Source organism: Anopheles merus, chromosome X (genome assembly GCF_017562075.2).
Source record: "Anopheles merus strain MAF chromosome X, AmerM5.1, whole genome shotgun sequence".
NCBI classification, from domain to species: Eukaryota; Metazoa; Arthropoda; class Insecta; order Diptera; family Culicidae; genus Anopheles; species Anopheles merus.
The window spans coordinates 5301660-5319645 of record NC_054081.1 but is presented as its reverse complement, the minus strand read 5'-3'; the positions used below and the strand labels follow the sequence as shown (position 1 = coordinate 5319645).

General features: G+C 51.4%; 4 protein-coding genes across 6 annotated transcripts; 2 read left to right on the top strand and 2 right to left on the bottom strand.

Annotated features, from left to right (window-relative positions):
• Positions 1 to 55: 55 nt before the first annotated feature.
• LOC121591290 (glucose-induced degradation protein 4 homolog) lies at positions 56 to 4610 on the bottom strand. Of its 2 annotated transcripts, XR_006004527.1 has the most exons (6): positions 3724 to 4610; positions 2603 to 2770; positions 2403 to 2516; positions 2204 to 2322; positions 1903 to 2116; positions 56 to 1816 (listed from the first exon to the last, which is right to left on the bottom strand). XR_006004527.1 is itself a non-coding variant. In XM_041911680.1 (5 exons), the coding sequence occupies exons 1-5, from the start codon at positions 3868 to 3870 to the stop codon at positions 2053 to 2055; spliced, it is 612 nt and encodes a 203-aa protein (XP_041767614.1). In that variant the 5' UTR covers positions 3871 to 4610; the 3' UTR covers positions 56 to 2052. The 2 variants fall into 2 exon arrangements, 1 of the variants encoding a protein (XP_041767614.1); XM_041911680.1 differs by having other exon boundaries at positions 56 to 2116.
• A 2628-nt stretch (positions 4611 to 7238) lies between these two features.
• Positions 7239 to 10379, top strand: LOC121596632 (run domain Beclin-1-interacting and cysteine-rich domain-containing protein). Its single transcript, XM_041921737.1, has 5 exons — positions 7239 to 8876; positions 8949 to 9116; positions 9465 to 9662; positions 9726 to 9879; positions 9962 to 10379. The coding sequence occupies exons 1-5, from the start codon at positions 7762 to 7764 to the stop codon at positions 10178 to 10180; spliced, it is 1854 nt and encodes a 617-aa protein (XP_041777671.1). The 5' UTR covers positions 7239 to 7761; the 3' UTR covers positions 10181 to 10379.
• A 590-nt stretch (positions 10380 to 10969) lies between these two features.
• Positions 10970 to 12955, top strand: LOC121595269. Of its 2 annotated transcripts, XM_041919137.1 has the most exons (4): positions 10970 to 11386; positions 12042 to 12150; positions 12537 to 12651; positions 12768 to 12955. In XM_041919137.1, exons 1-4 carry the CDS (start codon positions 11348 to 11350, stop codon positions 12808 to 12810), a joined length of 306 nt encoding a protein of 101 aa, XP_041775071.1. In that variant the 5' UTR covers positions 10970 to 11347; the 3' UTR covers positions 12811 to 12955. The 2 variants fall into 2 exon arrangements, with proteins under 2 accessions (XP_041775071.1, XP_041775062.1); XM_041919128.1 differs by lacking the exon at positions 10970 to 11386 and having other exon boundaries at positions 11916 to 12150.
• LOC121595261 (UNC93-like protein MFSD11) lies at positions 12634 to 17575 on the bottom strand. The gene is made up of 6 exons (XM_041919119.1): positions 17178 to 17575; positions 15315 to 15484; positions 13985 to 14161; positions 13627 to 13895; positions 13082 to 13518; positions 12634 to 12885 (listed from the first exon to the last, which is right to left on the bottom strand). The coding sequence occupies exons 1-6, from the start codon at positions 17265 to 17267 to the stop codon at positions 12721 to 12723; spliced, it is 1308 nt and encodes a 435-aa protein (XP_041775053.1). The 5' UTR covers positions 17268 to 17575; the 3' UTR covers positions 12634 to 12720.
• Positions 17576 to 17986: the final 411 nt, after the last annotated feature.

Below are 17986 nucleotides of genomic sequence, written 5' to 3'. Positions count from 1 at the left end.
ATGTACATTACACTAGCCTGGGTGCGTCTGCTCTCGTAGTTTTATTTGCTTTTTGTTTTATTATTTGTTTGTTATCGCTTACTTTCTACAACCTGCTAGTGTGTCCGCCTCTGGTCCTCCCCAGGACACATACACTCAGAGAGAGAGAGAAAGATAGAAAGAGAGCGATTGCGCGCGCGCGCACGCCACACTCAACGCCACACCACAGCACGTGTTTTTCTTCCGTTACAGTCTTTGTTTTAAGAGTTATACTATTTACTTTGCTTTATTGGCTCAATACGCGTTACGTGTGCCTTGGCTTGAGTCAACTATGCCCCATGCTCCTTTACTTTTGTTCTGTAGTGTGTGCCGGTTGGGTTTTTGTTGCTGTTGTTTAGGGGGGGGGGGGGGGGGCTTTCTATTAATATTAACATGGTAAAATGGGGGGAAAACACTTGGTTATTACTGCGTTTAATTACATTTGAATTCATCTTTTTTTTTTCATTTGTCTTTTTCTTGTTTGTTTGTTTGCTGCTATGTTCGGGTTTCACTGCATGATTGTTGTGCAGGAGGCAGATTAGGACATTACATTACAACTAGTAGCTATTGCGTGTATCGGAGCTTTCTCCTCGCCCGGGCACAGCTTTCGGGCGTTTGTTATATGGTTTAATGTCTTCTTAAACTGTCTTATCTGTACATTGACTCCTGCACGCTGCCACACACACACAAGCACACGCCTCATTGCCTTGTGAACGATAGCTCTGACCACTCTGAAGAAGGTCGGCGAGAAACTGTGTCAACAAAATGTAGCAAAAATCCAAAGACCAGCAAGCAATTAATGAACAATTAAAACCCTTGACGGGCTACGGTATAATGTAATATCAACGCAAACCCGTATAATGGAAAACTCCCTATTCCTTTCTATACAGGATTTTCCAGGGGTTCTCATGCTTATGGGACACTTCTTATACTCTTTCCCATTGGAAGTGAACTTCATATGTTGGAAATTGGACTCTATGGCACCCTTTTTGGACTGACTCCTTGGAAATTCCAATTGGATTTGTTCAACAAGGATGCTATAGAGTCCAATTCCCATTACATTAAGTTCATTTTATGTAAGAAAGAGTGAATAAAGTGCCCTACATTTAATATAACTCCTGGAAAACCCTGTAATGTGTGTTTGTGTGTGTGTGAATGAGTATAAACTGGTTCCCTGCAAAATATTGCCTGCTGAAATATGTAAGCTTGTGTCTGTTCATTATTTTGTAAGGAATAAAATGTAGAAATTTCAACACACACACTCACTCACTCACACAGAACGGGCAACCACATTTATCGGTATGCCCGATAATTTAGTAATAGCTTCTTCTTTTTTTTTTTAAAGATATTTGTTATATATAACTAACGTACATAAAGTTAGCAATGAGCGGATAATCGTTTTTAATTTAAATAATTATATAATTGAAAAAAAAATTCTATCCTTTTTCTATCATTTTGCCGCCTTCGTTACGTTTTGTTATTTTGCGTTACGATAGGGTTTCTTTTTTCTTTTTGTTTTTGTGTGTGTGGTCAAAAATGTGTTTGCTGTTTTTGTTCGTTGTGCTAAATTTACTTGAACCATCCGTTTTCTCACTAATTCTGGGAGACCATATCATCTACTGTTTTTCCTTCCCTCTCTCGACAACCCCCCCCCCCCCTCCCCCTGTTATGTCTCGCTACTAGGCTAATCCTTCCGGCCAGCACGACGTGCGGCATTTCGTTGTCGGTAATTTGTAGCGTGTTTTAGATGCTAATAGCTAAGTTTTGGACGCATTCCGTCGCAATTGCCATACTGTGGCTTAAAACGTAAGAAGAAAAAACAAGAAAAACCATTCAAAATCTATCAACGTGTACGTGTGTGTGTGTGTGGTTAGCGTCACTTACTGGTAAGAAAACCCCCGGCTTGTGGGGTTTACCTTTAGCCCACCCGCACCCACCGGCAACTGGCGACGGCCATGCTGCATTGTAAACCACCACCACCATCACCACCAGCACACTCATCCTCCCGTTTGGCTGCAGGGGGACGACGGGAAATTATCTAAACTCGTAAATTTGAATACAGGATTCGGCCACGTGCTGCAGCGTTAGCGACTGGTACCTGTGGGCGGGATAGTTGGCGAGAAAGAAACTAGGCGAGTCAGTGAAAGGGGGGATAGGACACACAAACCAGAGCAGAGTTGCCTACCATTCGGAGGAGCGATGGTAGTAGTAGCCCTCCATAACGGCTTGCGATTTCTGGAAGCAGATGTAGTAGAACCCGGCGAACGACGCACCGTTGATGTTCTTTATCTTATGGTCAGGTACCTGGTCGGGGATGAACAGAATGAAACGTAAGCCAAAAACCCGTTCCTTCCCGCCCGTGCAAGCACCAGCGCAACACCTACCAGAAAGTGTTCCTTCCAGCGCATAAACACGTAGTCACTCTTCGCTAGCGCATCGTAGTCGAAGTCGTCCGAGTTGAACGTCTTCTGGTACTCGCTGAAGGCAGCAAATTTTCCCTGCAAATGCAAGTGCAAAGAACAACATCAAATGCCAACCGTCCGTAACCGATTGCACACACACACACACAGAGACAAACACTTACAAAATGCTTTCTATCTACATCCTCGTCCGCGTCCCATTTGCGCGTCAGGAAGGGATACTTTTTCGAGATAATTTCACCATCGAAGAAGGTCGTCAGGGTGGGAAACTCGAACGTCAGTCCGGTGATTTTGAGATATCCGCACAGATAAGAGTTTGCTTCGTCAACGTGCTGGTAATGGGTCAAAAAGAAAGAAAGATAGAAAAGGGGTTCGAAATTAGTGATGAAAAATATAAAATTAGGGGAAAAACTGAAGTTTTTGTCGGAATCGATTTCGACTAGCTGCTAAGTATTCTGGAATCGATTCCTGAGAGTAGGTCCGGATTCAGTTTCCGGAATCAGCTCCGAAATCGACTCCGGATTCGGAATTGGTTCGGGAATCGGAATCGGTTCCAAAATTGGTTCCGGAATTGGTTCCGAAATCGACTCCGGAACTGGTTCCGAAATCAGCTCCAGAATTGGTTCCGGAATCGGCTCCGAAATCGGCTCCAGAATTGATTCCGGAATTGGCTCCGGAATCGGATTCGGAATTGGTTCCGAAATCGGTTCTGGAATTCGTTCCGGCATCGGCTCCGGTTTTGGTTCCGCAATCGGAAACGGTTCCGGAATCGAAATCGGTACTATAATTGCAATTGGCTCCGAAATCAGAATCGGATTCGAAACGGAGTCGGTTTTGGCATCTCCATAAGAATAGGCGTTTGGGTCCTACGTATTGAAAGCCGCAAATTTACCAAATTTACTTGGAAACGGTCCATTCTCATGGAGATTCAAGGGCTGATTTCGCTTCGGAAACTTCTTATTCAAGAACTGATTCTCATTCTGGAACTGACTCCATTTCAAGAGTCAATCCTGATTCCGTCATCCTGGGCAAACTGCCATTCCCAGGTGAAGTCCGATTCCAGCGCCGATTCTGATCGCGAAATCGATTCCGGAGCCGAATCCTAAATCGGCTCCGGAGTCAACTCCGGAACCAGGTCCGGAATCTACAATCGATTACAGCATAGGAATCAGCTACGGAATTGATTCCGAACACGGCATCGGAATCGGGCAGGTCCGATCGGAGTCGGATTGCTCCACTCCGTTCGTCGCAGTACCTTTCGGTGCGACCTGCCCCCTCTGCTTACCTGCAGCACCACTTCCACCTCGTACGCGTTGCCCTTCGATTTCTGGGAGCCGCGAAACTTGGATCCATTGTACAGGAGCGATTTGGTGACGCCGAGCTGTTTGGAGTTGTTCGGCGGCGGCGGCACTATATCCACCCGCACAGGCATGCTGCTGGCGCTGGCGTCCCGGCCCGGCTGCTGCTGCCCTCGTGCCGCTTCCTGTTGCTCGCTTCCCTCCTCTGCGTCTCCACCGTCCTCCTCCGCCGCTTGGTCTTGCTGCCGGTGCGGTTCGGGCTGATTGTCGCCGTCCGGTCCGAGTCGGTCCGGCCGCTCGGCTACTCCACCAGCGATGCCACCACCACCCGCCGCCGCCGCCGCCGCCCGCCCGCCTCCTCCGTCTGACCCGCACGTGCTGCTGCTGTCGGCGCCGGTGCGCTTCCGCTCGGCCGAGCCGCTGTTACCGTGGCCACTCCCGTCACCGTCGGCCGGGTCACGCTGCCCCCTCGGTTCCGCTTCCTCCTTCTCCTCCGGCGTCACTCGCTCCTCGGTGTCGAGCGCGGTTGTGCCGGGCACGAAGGCGGAATCGGCACCTTCCCCTTCCGCTAGGATCGTTGTCGTCGCCGCCGTCGTCGCTGCTGCTGCTGCTGCTGTTTCCTCACCCTTGGCTTGCTCGTCCGGCACCGAGCTGCTGCTGCTGCCGGCAGCTTCCTCCACACCGATCCCCAGCCCTGCACCCGCACCCTGCGGTTGCTCCCCGTCCGAGCTCGTGCTAGCCGTGCGCCGGTCCCCGCACCGCGGCTCCTCCGTCGCGTCCGCTCGCTTGCGGCGTCTGGTGCGTTTGCCCGACACGGTTGCGCCTGCCCACCCTCCGCCGGCCCGGCCGCTCAGCAGCAGTGTGTGGCCGACCAGAGTTTATCGCGCGGGTCGCCGATTGCCGCTCTGGGTAGCTGATACGCGGCTAGGTTGCACGGTTGGCGGTTGATCGCTGGTGCTGGTGTGCGGTTGATGCGCCCGGTTGTTGATGGCGTAACGCTGATCGAGGAGGACAGGTGAAGGTGGAGAATGGATGGAAGTGGTGTAGACGACAGGCGAGGAAAAAAAGAGGACGCTGTCCCGTTGCCGTCTTCGCGGGCGCTTGCCGTTGCTGTTGTTGTTGATGGTGCAGGACACACTTTCTCTCTTTCTCTTTCTCTCTCTCTTTCTCTCTCTTAGATGCTACAACGGAGAAAAGGGAAATTTGGTAAAGATGATTGCAAAATGCAAACGAATGCGCTGCAGCTGTCATAAACACACACACATATATAGACACACGCACACGCACGATAAGCGAGCGAAACGACGGGAGGGAAAGCGGGCAGATTTGGATGTGTGTGTATGTGTGTGTGCGTGTGGGGGAGAGTGCATTAGAATAGACCGGAAGCTTCTACTGCTTCCTCTAGAGTTTCGACCGTCCGCAATTCCGGAAATGTCACTCGCGCTAACCCAAACAACACCCCCCCCCCCCTCCCCCGTAAACCCTGGCAATGCCTTTGCTCACCTGGTTCCTCACCAAGCTGCGACGGAAAGCACACCGCACAATCGACAACAACCCTTGCCAACCGTTCCTTATTTCCCCGTGATCCCCCTCTTCCCACCGGGGAGAGATATCGTCCGGAAGGTTCGCGATCGAACACGCACAAATTGCACCCACCCCACCAAACACCACACGCACACACGCAGCGTGCCGTACGAGGAGAAGGGCTTTCGCTTTGCTTACGCGCTACCACGGATGCGTAAGCTTTCTTTTTCTTGTCTTTTTTCTGCTTCGCTGCTGCTGCTGCTGCTACTGCGGGGATAACTTTTTTCCCGATTCCCAATACGACACTATTTTTGTTCCGAGCGACACACACCAGCTCTCTCTCTGGTGCGAACGGCAGCGCAAATGTCAAACGGTGGCAGTGCGTTTATGCTAGCCGAGTTTGGCGGTTGACCTTGAGCGGGGTGCATCCCCGGCGAGCGAATGTTGGCTGTTGGCGGCTGGGCTGTGTGACGTCAGTCTGTAGCCTTCATCGCGGATCTGCCGGTGCTAGACGCATCGCAATTGCGGCTGAGAAAATAACTGACAACATCTCATGGCAGTGACTTTGGCGAGAGAATTCTACGCTGCATGCAAAGAAACGATGCAGTAGAGAAAAGTTTACAATATTCGTGCTTGTATAAAACTTGTGTGTGCTTGTGTAAAATAAACACATACCCATTTGACATTCATCGTATAGTACAGTGGAGCGCCGTTTATTCGGGTACTTTTTATCCGGCTATCCGTTTATCTCATTGGAAGAACATGTAGTCAATAAAAAAATAAGATAATTGAAAAAAAAAACAGGAATTTTTAAATGATAAAAAATATCATTTGATTCATTATCGGTTTTATTCGCATATTCGGGCGAGGTCATGTCCCGATGAGCACGAATAAACGGCGCTCCACTGTACTTAATTGTTTTTCATATTCAAATGAAAATGCGTGCACGATCTTAGAAATAAAAATACAGATCTCAACAACTCAATTGACATTTTCGAGCATGAATAAACGGGACTACGAGCATATTCCCTTATCCCGGAGCCTTAAACTTCCCTCCAACTGCATCAGTTTAAGGGAAATTAGAAAAAGTCCTATAAAATCAACTGTGATGCAACTTTTTCGTTGCATTCTTCTAAATTCGATCGGAAATGATGTATCCTATCGTTATAGTGGGTCATGTAGCCTTTTTTATACTTAAAAACAGTAGAACGTTGATTATCCGAGGACAGATTAACCCGTGAGTGGCTTAGCCGTTTGCAGGAGTTTGATAGTTGGCCAATCGTGGTGAACATTTTCTGCGATGGTCTGCTTTGCAAAAACATTTGTTGTGAAGTTATCTAGCGTCTATTCATATTTTTAACTTCATTTTTGATGAAGAACAATTGTTAAATCTATTGTTATTGATTCTCTAAACATTCTATCAGTAATTCATCGATTAGTTTAAGGTGAATTGTTAGTAAAACCAGTAAAATTTATATTTTTTTTATGAATTTGACATTCTGTGGAATTATCCGTGGAAATCGATTAACCGGCATTCGGTCGGTGCCGAGCTGCCCGGATAATCGAAGTTCTATTGAAATATCTATTTTTTATAAATCTACGGCACACAAAATTCGTTTTTGTTTTTCATAAAAAAATAAAAGCTACGAATGTAAAATGAGCTCAACGGCATAGGAATAGAAAATAACCCAACTGAGCGCTTATCTGGCGGCCAATCTTGACATAGGCGGCGGCTGTTTTGATGTTGCTTGATCACACGCTGGACGGGCACGCTAGACAACATCATTATCCGACAAAATCGGCACACTTTTGTCAACCGGGTTGCGTGTTTCGACAAAAAATAATATCGCGCTTCATTTCATCTTTTGAAAACAAAAAAAAAGTATGTTTTTGTAATGTTTTCAATTGCTTCATTTACCCTCTAAAAGAAAGGGAAGCAAAAGTTAGTCAAATCTAAAAGGCGCGTAAAATAAATTTGTCTGAGCCGTCCGACAGGCACAGGGTGTTTGACAGCTCCGACAGAAAATGCTCGAAAAGCAACATGCAATGGAAGAAGCTGAACTTGTAAACACTGTCCACCGCTCGCTTGATGGGATTTCTCGAGCAGACCGATCATCGTTCGGTAGTTAAAATAGCAAAGTTAAAGTAATTGAAACGAAAGTTGCCGTGCAACCAGCAAACCGCAAACCGTCGGACGGCCTTGACGTCAGGCTGTCAGGCGCGTTCGCGCTCTCGCCTCCCCCGTAGCTCGCGTGCTTATCACGAAATTCCTCACCAATCGATATGTTGACAAACAAGCTGTAAAATCCAACAAACACACATATACACTCATACGCACACGTACGCCCTTTTCCCATTGTGCTTTAATTTTCACTGCCAGTGAGGGCGATTTAGCGTGGCAAGGGCTAACACAATGGACGCTGCAGCATTACGGGCAGTTTGGTGAGTTTTGCACAAACCCACGCACACACACACGCACAGGGGGAAACGAGTGAAGCAGGATGAGCGATCGGCAGAATGGGGTCAGTGCGGTGACACATCGCCATCGGTCCCGCAGCACCGATCGGCTGGTGGCGGCGACGGGCGGCGAACGGCTCGCGAGCGGGCAGCGCTGCCCGAGCGTCCCGAACCTGGTGGACCATGAGTCAGAGATGGCCTTTGTGATGCATCGCTGCAGCAGCGGAAGCAACAGCAGCAGCCACAACAGTGCCAGCAAGCGCATACCTCCGTTCAACTACCACGACGGCACAAATCCGCCCCCCGCCACGGCGCAGGCAACGTCAGCGGTGGCCCCAAAGAAAGGGGGAGTGACGCCCACCGTGATCACCACCACCACCACCACCGCCGGTCCGGTCGAGTACGGCGATGTGCTGCAGGTGACGCCACCCGCCCGCCAGCGCACCGTCCCGATCGGCTTCCTGGACGATCTCGTGCCGCAAAAGGGGCGTCGGCTGCGCAAACACTTCAACGAGCTGGAACCGTTCGACGGGCAGTGCCGGTTCTGGACCGATTCGCCGCTGGAGCGGATCCACCCGGAGCAGGGCTGCATTCCGATCCTTAAAGCGGTCTACTTTTCGCGCAACAACAACGATCTGGACAAGGAAAATGCGCACTTCAAGCTGGCGGAGGCGCTCATCTCGACGTTCGAGCTGCTGAAGTGGAAGTCCTGCCTCAACCGGACCGCGAGCGACCTGTCCGACTGGGAGGCCGGCAGTGGGGCGGCCGGTGACAGCGTCGGCGGGGGCGGCAGCAGCCGCCGGGAGGGCACGGAGCAGGCGGGCCGGGACGCGGACGGCACCGACACGGACGAGAGCTGCGAGGCGATCGAGGCGAAGGAAAGCGTGTACGACGAGCGGACCTACTCGGCGGAGGAGATCGCGATCAGCCTGCTCGGCAAGTTCCACGACAAGCAGCTGCCGTCCGCGTGCGACTTCCTCTGGCTGGTGTCGGAGCAGGACGCACCGCAGAAGCTGCTGCCGATGCCGAGCGGCGGCGTGATCGATCCGGACGAGCAGCAGCAGGCGCACGAGGGCGCCGGCACACTGATACGGGGCACGCAGGAGTGGGCACCGCCCCGGCCGCAGGTGATCTTCACCTACCGACCGCCACCACTCGAGTAAGTTACGGCGGTAGAGGAAAGCATTTTTGTATTTTATTATTAAACAGAATGCCTTTTTTATCCGTTCAGACGACGGGCACAGATCCAGCGGCAGGGCAATCGGTGCGAAGGGTGCGGCATTAAGGTGCATCCGGCCTATCTGAGCCGCTATCGCTACTGCCACTACACCGGGAAGTACAACTGCTCCGGGTGTCACAAGAACCAGATGGCCATCATCCCTGCGCGCGTTATACAAAGGTGAGGGCGATGCACCCGGGAGGCATTTAGTTTAGTGGTGGGAGCTCGGTTTCGGACCTACCCGATTCCGATTCCGTGTTCGGAACCAATTCCGGAGTCGATTCCTGAACCAATTCTGGAGCTGATTCCGATTTTTGAGCCGATTCCGGAACTAATTTCGGAACTGATTCCGCTTCCAAAGCCGATTCTGGAACCAATTCCAGACCCGAATGTGGAAACTGATTCCGGACCTACTATCCGGAATCGATTCCACATAATTTCTGAGCTAGCCGCAATCGATTCCAAAAAAAACTGTATTGGATTATCTTGCTTTCATAACGGGTTTTCGTTTCCCCCTTTCCGACCCAGGTGGGACTTTACCGTGCTGCCCGTGAGCGTGTTCGCTTACCGCGTGCTGGGCGACATCTGGAGCACGCCGCTCTACCGCGTCAACCACCTGTGCCCGGACCTGTACGGCAGCGTGAAGAGCCTGCGGGCGGCCCGGCTGGCCCGCGTCAACGTGAAGTACGTGAAGGACTTTATCATGAACTGTCGCCACTCGGAAAGGTAAGGCAGCACAATTTTATTTCAACGCAGCAAAGGCTAACGGCACGCGAACGCATTCCACAGCACGCGCCGCTGCTTCCAGGAGGTGCCGGAATACTTTACCTCCGACTTTGACATGTGGTCAATGGCGGACTTGCTGGCCGTTAAGAGCGGCACCCTGCAGCGGCTGCTGCTCTCCATCGTAAGCCGCTGCGAGCGTCACATCCTTGCGTGTGAGGTAACACAAAAACTGTTTGAATTTTGCAAAAAAAAAAAACATCCACAATCAACACGTGTTTTTCGCTTCTTTCTTGCTACAGCTTTGCCTTGGCCGAGGGTTTGTGTGTGAAAAGTGTATCGGTGGCAGGCGGCAGGAACCGGGCGTCCTGTTCCCGTGGCAGCCGCACGTAGTGCGTTGTGAGCAGTGCGGCACCCGCTACCACGATGGGTGCTGGCGCCGCGATCGAAGCTGCGAAAAGTGCACCCGGATGCAGCGGCGGGCGACGGAAAAACGGCTAGCGACGACGCAGCGTGACTAGGCACGCGCCCGGTTGCTCGAGAGCACGTTAACACGCACACACACACACACGACACGACACGACGTCACGACAAGCGACAAATCTCAAATACCTCTGTGTGGCACTAAACAGCCAACGAGCGTGTACAGGGTTTTCCAGGGGTTCTCATAGTTGTGGGACACTTCCTATACTCTTTCCCATTGGAAGTGAACTTCATATGTTGGAAATTGGACTTTTGGGACAGGCTCGTTGGAAATTCCTATTGGATTTGTCCAACAAGTGTGCAAGAGAGTCCAATTTCCATTACATTAAGTTCATTTCACGTAAGAAAGAGTTTATAAAGTGTCCCACAGCAATGAGAACTCCTGGAAAACCCTGTAAAAGCTTTTAAAAGTGTAAATTGCATCACAAAACCTTTTCCAGTTCGGGTAGCCTGATGGAAAGGTTGTTCAAAACCTGACAAGGGAATTAATTTATTTGATTAGCAAAATTCTCACCACACCACACACCACAAGACATCACCGGAGCGTCCTTCCCCCTTCTCCTCTCTCTCTCTCTCTCTCTCTCTTTCTCTCTCTGTCTCAGACAAAAAACGGTCTGAGTTTAAAATAGTGATTACTAATGCGAAGAAAATGCGTTTCTTCCTTCCTGCCCGAGACATGACAAACACCCGGACACAGACACAACGAGCACAGAAACACACACGCAAACTTTGCGGGAACTATTTACATGTAAAAAAACACACAAACATACACACAACGTTTATATATATGTATACAGAAAAATATATATACAGATATTTCCATAACGCGAACGCGTGCAGTTGTGCGACTCACTTACAAACCGCCGCCGTGCCTTACCTGCGTGGCAGAGGTCACGAACGTCAATCGTGGAAGCTGCGGAGTGGCTGAAAGAAACAGAGGAAACACGGAACTACTCTCCCTAATCCCTCCCCCCCCCTCCCCCTTTAAAGAGCAAGAGAAGGAGAGGCAACAAAAAACACGACCTGACCTTCGACGCGGTCGCGGCGCTTTGGAGAGGTTGGTTGGACGCGGCGCGGCTGCTTAGGCTTCGCAGGCGCAGCGCACCGGACGCCAGGATCAGTTGCTCGCCTACCACGCGCACGGAACCATCGTCGTCTGCAAACAGCCCACCCGAAGGGATCAAACGACCACCAAAAAAAAAAAAATGACCACGCACCTGCAGGCTGAACGCAAGCGGAACACGGTAAGCATCCCGGAACAGTGATCGTTTTGCAGTGTTGTGTGCATTTGTAAGTAGCGGCACGAGTTGTGTACAGGCTGTGCCGTTCGTGGTCATCCTCGATCCTCGATCAAAGCAAAGTGTGCATAACGGAAGTGCTGCTATCAATTCTATCAACCAACGGTTTAAAAAGAGCTAAAATCGCTGTCAGCTAGGGCTGGTCTGATGGTACAGTAGTCAACTCGTACGACTTAGTAATACACCCATCATGGGTTCAAGCCCAACATGGACCCTGCGTCTGACTATCGTGCTATGCGTAATCATCAGTAAGTCACCGAAACGGTTGTTGCGCCAAAAGAAGAAGAAATCGCTACCAAGAGACGTGCGTTCAATAGTTCCTCCAAACGCCAATTTACATCAAAATTCACACATTCCACGTGCATGAATCAGCGAGCGCGCGCGCGCCTTCTCACGTTCTACGCTCATGCATGCTTCAAGCGGTGTGTTCAAGAGAGGTGACAAGGTCAACCGTGTGTGAAGTGTTGCGCGCTTCAATTAATGATGGATGATGGATGATGCGGCGAATGACCGGAATGCTCATTTGTTAGAATATTTGAACGTTATTATTAATGGTATATTATATCTTCTTTATATCTTCCTCTTGCCGCTCTCTTTGCAGGGGTCGCCGTGGCCCTGGCTGCACGTCGGGCTGCTCGGGCTGATTGTGCTCTGTGTCGTGGGCTCGCTGCTGACGCCATGCGACGGTGCCGGTCGTCCCGCTTCCCTAGGTAATTTACGCCACAATGTAAAGCTGTTGTTTAAACGTTTCGAAAAGGGAAATGCTGGTGGCAGGAATGTAATGAAGTTGTAATTTGTTTTTGCTGTACAAACTTTTGGCAAACCAGCTTCAGCGGTTGAATTTTTCAGCCCGTCAAAACGTTACACACACACTCGAAAACAATTAGCGTACTCTTAAAGCAAACATTAGCAAATAACAAAAAAAAGGAAAAAAGAAGCGTACTTTACATCGTTTCAACAGCCGGTTTTCGCTTGTTACAACTTTCCCGAAAGGGGAACAGGATTACTTAAATATCTAACTTAGCGCTCTAATGAAACAAAGCTGATATACACACACAAACACATCCTATCCCTTTCCGTTTTCCGGTACCTCCAGCGGACAGTCCAGTGTACTTCGGGGGCATCGTGCCGGCGAACGGGCGCTTCGGCAAGAAGATCCAACACTTTCCCAACACGGACCGCTCGCTGCATCCTTTGCCGGCCAAGGATCGGTAAGCCATTGCGCCCTGCTTCGTTGCCTGCTCGCTCGTTGCTCATCGCTCCGGTCCGTTTTTCGTTCTCTACTTCTCGTAATCCCGCTCCAACGCTGGCCGCTCCCGCTTTACAGCGAACTCCACCACGCAGAACGTGATCGTGCCGACGATGCCTAGCGCGACCAGTATGAGCAGCTGCACGTGCAGCCCGCAGTACGAGGAGTAGACGAAGCTGGCGGCAGCAGCCACCGACTAGTGTAGCGTAGTAGGACAATTTTGGCCGGCGAACGGGGGTGCGGGGGAGAGAACAGAGAAAGAAAAACAAAACAAAAAAAGCATAAATGAATATCGCTAAGCGACGAACCCTTTTTCAAGTGAAACAACAAATGTGTTTTTTATCGCTTTCGCTGGGGGTTGAAAAGAAGAAAAGAAGAATGTAGCCAAGCACCTGTGTAAACTTAAAGATGGAGAACGCTTCGGCCGGCTGGCTCTTGAACACGCCGCCCAGCATCGAGTAGCACTGGGTGTTGAAGCAGGCGTCGCCGAGCCCGAGCAGGAAGGAGCAGCCCATCGCGACGAGCGCACTGGGCGGCTGGATGTAGGACAGCGCGTCCGTGTTGCCGAACGGGGCCGCGTTCGGCAGGTTCAGGTAGATCAGGAAGTAGGCGGCCATGTGCAGTACGCCGCCGGCAATCACGATCGGGTCCCGGCCCCAGCGGGTCGTGGTGCGTGTCCCGAGCAGCCCGAACGCCACGCCGCCGAGCACCTCGCCCACCCCGATGAACACCCCGTTCAGCCCGACGTACTGCTTGGCCGAGGTGCCGATCGCGTTCGTGAACCCGATGCTCGACCCGTACACGCCGCTGAAGAAGGAGAGCGAAAGGCCTGACCAAAGAAACGATAGAGAGAGAGAGAGAGAGTGGGAAACATTTTGGAGTTGAGTCGCAGCTTAGAAAATGGAGGCTTTGAGCAGCGCTGTGCTCCCTTGCTTACCCGTGTACACGAACGTAATGCTCAGTAGTATCATGCGGGGCGTCTGGAACAGGCGGATCGCGTTCAGGAAGGCTTGGCGCGGTTCAACGCTGTGGCTCAGCTCGACCGGAGCGTCCCCGCTAGTGGAGGGACGGCGTAGACAGGTCAGAAACACTAACCCGACGATGCCCACCGCGATCAGCACCGCAAACACGATGCTTCGCGTCGTCTCGTCTATGTGCGTCTTGCCCTGGAAGGTGAAGAACACGAGCAGATTGCCAAAGAACATGCTGTTTTCCGGGGGATTTCAAGAGAGACAGAGAGAGAGCAATTATTGGTTGAGCTTCCAAGAAACAGGGAGAGCATGATGGCGCCGTACCTCATCTGCAGCATCGCCCAGAAGATGCCGGAATTGCGCGAGATCGTATCGCCGGAACTGCACTGGGACAGGTACATGCCCTGGCCGGTCCAGATGAGGGCGGCGCCAGCGCCCAGCACGACGCTGCACCCGTACAGTAGGGCGACGTGCGGCACGAAGAAGCTCGCCATGAACAGGCTGAAAAGATGGGATCCTACATTAAAGCTGTGTATACAACAGAGCACATGACACACACGCGCGCAACACAAAGCATTTAGTTGGACAAAGAGCCATCAGAGCCTTGAGTAATGAGTAATCAGGGTGTTGACATGTTGCAAAACGTTACTCAGACGATCTGCCAACAAAGAAGATCTCGCTCTTCGCAGGGGAGATATCCTGGATGGTTTGGAGAGTATGCTTCTTCTTCTTCTTTTTGGCTCAACAACCGTTGTCGGTCAAGGTCTGACTTATTGATTTCCCTACATAGCAGGATAGTCAGTCCTATGTTTTTAAGTCGTTCGAGTTGACGACTGCACCACGAGACCAGCAAGCTAGTGATGGGTAAAGTTGGTAAAGATCGCCCTTAGTCGTCCGGAGTCGCCTGGAGTCACCCAGAGTCGTCCGGAGTCTTTTGGAGTCGTAGTCGGCCGGAGTCTGAAGTCACCTGGAGTCGTCCGGAGTCGTTGGTAAAGATCGCCTTTAGTCGTCCGGAGTCGCCTGGAGTCACCCAGAGTCGTCCGGAGTCTTTTGGAGTCGTAGTCGGCCGGAGTCTGAAGTCACCTGGAGTCGTTCGGAGTCATCCAGGGTCATCTGGGGTCGTCCACAGTCGGCCTTGCAAACAAGGGGTTGTATACATAGTGCAGGCGCAAAGTTAAAGACAACAAAAACACATCGAAATGAAATCCCTGGTCACAATCACATTGCATCGACCCCGATTCTAGTCGGCTGTGATCGACTCTACGACTCCGAATGACACCGGACACGATCTCACGATCTCCGGACGACTCCAGGCGACTCCAGACACCTCCGAACGACTCCGGATGACTTTGAAAGACTCCGGACGACTCCGTCTCCGAGCGGAACAAGAAGTTCCCATTTTGCCGCGGTCCGAATCGGACTAACAATAGTCGGAGTCGCAATCGGAGTCGTGGCTGCGCTCCAGAGAGCACAACACTAGAGCATGCGTTTCCAGAATGTTGAAGTTCCCCGATGCAGTCATAATCCTCCGAAGTGCTCGCGGTTGATTGGTGAGCGCGCATCGGACGCACTGCGGTCGATTGATTGCGCGTTGATTGCGTTGAGCAGTGGGCGGGTGGACGAAGCAGGCAAGTGGAAATTGTAGCAGGCTTACCAGTAGGTGATAGCTCCGATGACCATCGCCAGCCGGGGCCCGATGGCGGACAGGACCGACGGCGTGACCCAGTTTGATAAAGAGAGGGCAGCATAGATAATGGCCAGGCTGGTGTATCCGTCGCCAGCGAACGAGGGCAGATCTTTCTTGATGCTGTCGATGATGGTTTGCTAGATGGGGGCAGATGGGAGAGGACAGAAAAGAGTAAGCGAAGATTGCGTGCGAAGGACCGGGACCACATTATTACGACACAACTCTGGACGTTAAATCTCTGCAGGCGCCTGGAGCTTGGAGATGTGTTATTTCCAGCCGATCAACCCACACGAAATCATCAGGTAATCCGCGGGCGACCATGAAATGAAACCCCCTTCCCCAAAACATCCGCCAGGCGAAGGTCGTCCGGGTTGTCAGCAACGCCACGCACACGACCTTGACCGTTTGCAGGGGTTGGGTAAGAAAAACAGAGTCGAAGACAGTGTTACGATCGAGTCTGAAGATACCCGCCCCGCAGCAAACCCTTGCGTCTACCTCTCTTGCATATTGATCGCTGGCGCTAAGGCCCGTGACCTCAAAATGCGTACGCGCTGGTATTGGAGAGAAGATGTTGCATTGCGTACGCCGCCACCAATCTGCCGTGTCGCCCGCATCGTATCGAAGTTGCGACACAGCAATGATCGGTGGGGCTGAGGATCTGATTCTAAATAGTTTGCAAATCCTACGCCCCAAACCAATCCTCCCCTCCCTGTCGGGAGTATGTCTACCGGATCCGGGTGTCCTTGTGCTTGGTTCCAATTTTCTGCCGTGCGCTCCAAAAACCAGTTCACCCCAGCACCAAGGTGGGGCGTGGGCAGTACAAAAGGGGCACGTCGGCTTTTGCAGCTTTTGTGGAATGTCAGCAATGGCCTTGCACAGTGACTGTGATGGCTGATATGCTGCTGTGTGGGTAGGTTCTTAAGCCGAGCGGCTCTAATTGTCCAGAATTGGATGTTAGGCTCTTACACTTGGAACGATTTCATGAGCAAGTCGTTATCATTCAGAGTCGTACGACGACCACCCGCCGATTAGTTCGAGCAAATATAATCGCCTCCAAGAACATGGCCAGCTCCATAAATCGCTCAAGTGGACCACCGCCTCGATACCGGACCGCCGGAGCCCGAAGGACTGATAGCGTGTCGCGTCTCCAAAGTAGGACGCACCGAAGGCAGCCGCGAGTCGCCTTGAGGAGTGCCGTGACAGTCCAAAAAAAAACTACTTCAGTCATGTAATAACGGCGGGACAGAGGCGGGCACAGTTTCGGGCGGTGGTATGCACCGGACCAATCGAGTGCATCGAGTGAGGGGTTGGCGAAGCACCCGATGAACCATTTGCTGGCCATTGTGTAACGGTCGTAACCGTAATTTTCATACTCTCGGGCTTTCTTTCGCTTTCACCGACACGGGCGGGTTTGCTGGAGAGGATGCGAGACTGCAACTCATCGACACGTGATCACGAGATGCTTTTTAAATCGAACGTATACGCAATGAGTGATTGCCGGAAATGATGGATGACGATCTTGTCGAACCAAACACGTTTGAAGAAAAGAGGCGTTTTATTTATTGTTTTTTTTTAGCCACTGTGTTACTGTAGCATTCAAATGTCAAATCTTCTGGTTGAATGTGATCGAAAATTGAATATCCAATAGACTCTGTCATTCCATTTTAACGATCTGGTGGTCCTCCTGGTCGAAAACCTGTCCTGCTACTTAAGTGTGTTCGTAATTGCAGCCGCTTTTGTTGTCCCTTCGCCTTTCGGCAAATTTGCCTCTGTGTGTTCCGCATTGTCCCCTCCCCTCGCGCTCCTCCTCCTCCTCCTCCAATTACCTACCTCAATGTTGCCGAGCGTTTGAAAGGAGGTAAAGATCAGCATGAAGCCACCGCCCAGCAGCAGCACATTCACCAGATTTCGTTCGACCATCGTTTCGCTCGATCAAACGCGGCCGCGCTCGCGTTCAAACACACACACACACACACACTTTTAGCAACAAACAACAAAACACTCTCTACCCTACACCACCCCTCCCTTTTAGCGCAACAGTGGCAACAACAACAACAACAACACCACGATAGATATTGCACAAAAATGGGGAGAGCACAAGCGTCCGACGCCACGTCCGCGATCGACACTGGCAAGATTGCGATTGACGCCTGCGGGGGCCCGAGTCCCGAAAAAAAGCGGCAGCTCCAGTGCTCGCTGGTAGGGAGGAGGGGGGGGGCTTGTGCGGGTAATCCAGGAAAGGAGGGAGAGGGTTGTGGAACTGCACGCATCACTTTCATTTATATTGTGGTGGCCAACCAGCGGCGTTCTCCTCGCTCGCCATGCCGTACCGTGCCGCAGAGCGATCGCGCGCAGTTCCGCGTGCTCCATTAGCGCGCCCAAGAGAGAGAGAGTGAAAGAGCGTGAAAGATAGTGAGTGGGAGAGTGGGAGAGCATGAAAATAAAAGAGAGAGAGAGAGAGAGAGAGTAATTTTTGGAACGGAGCATTACATTCCGCTATTATCAGAGCGACGGGAGCTTTGCAAGCGGCAGCGGGCTGAGAGCTGAGCTGCTTGGATGTAGATTAGTTTTAGCGCCCACAGATGGTTTCCCCCTTATCAGGCAGCTTTGTTTTGCTGAAAGGGCGACGATCGATCAAC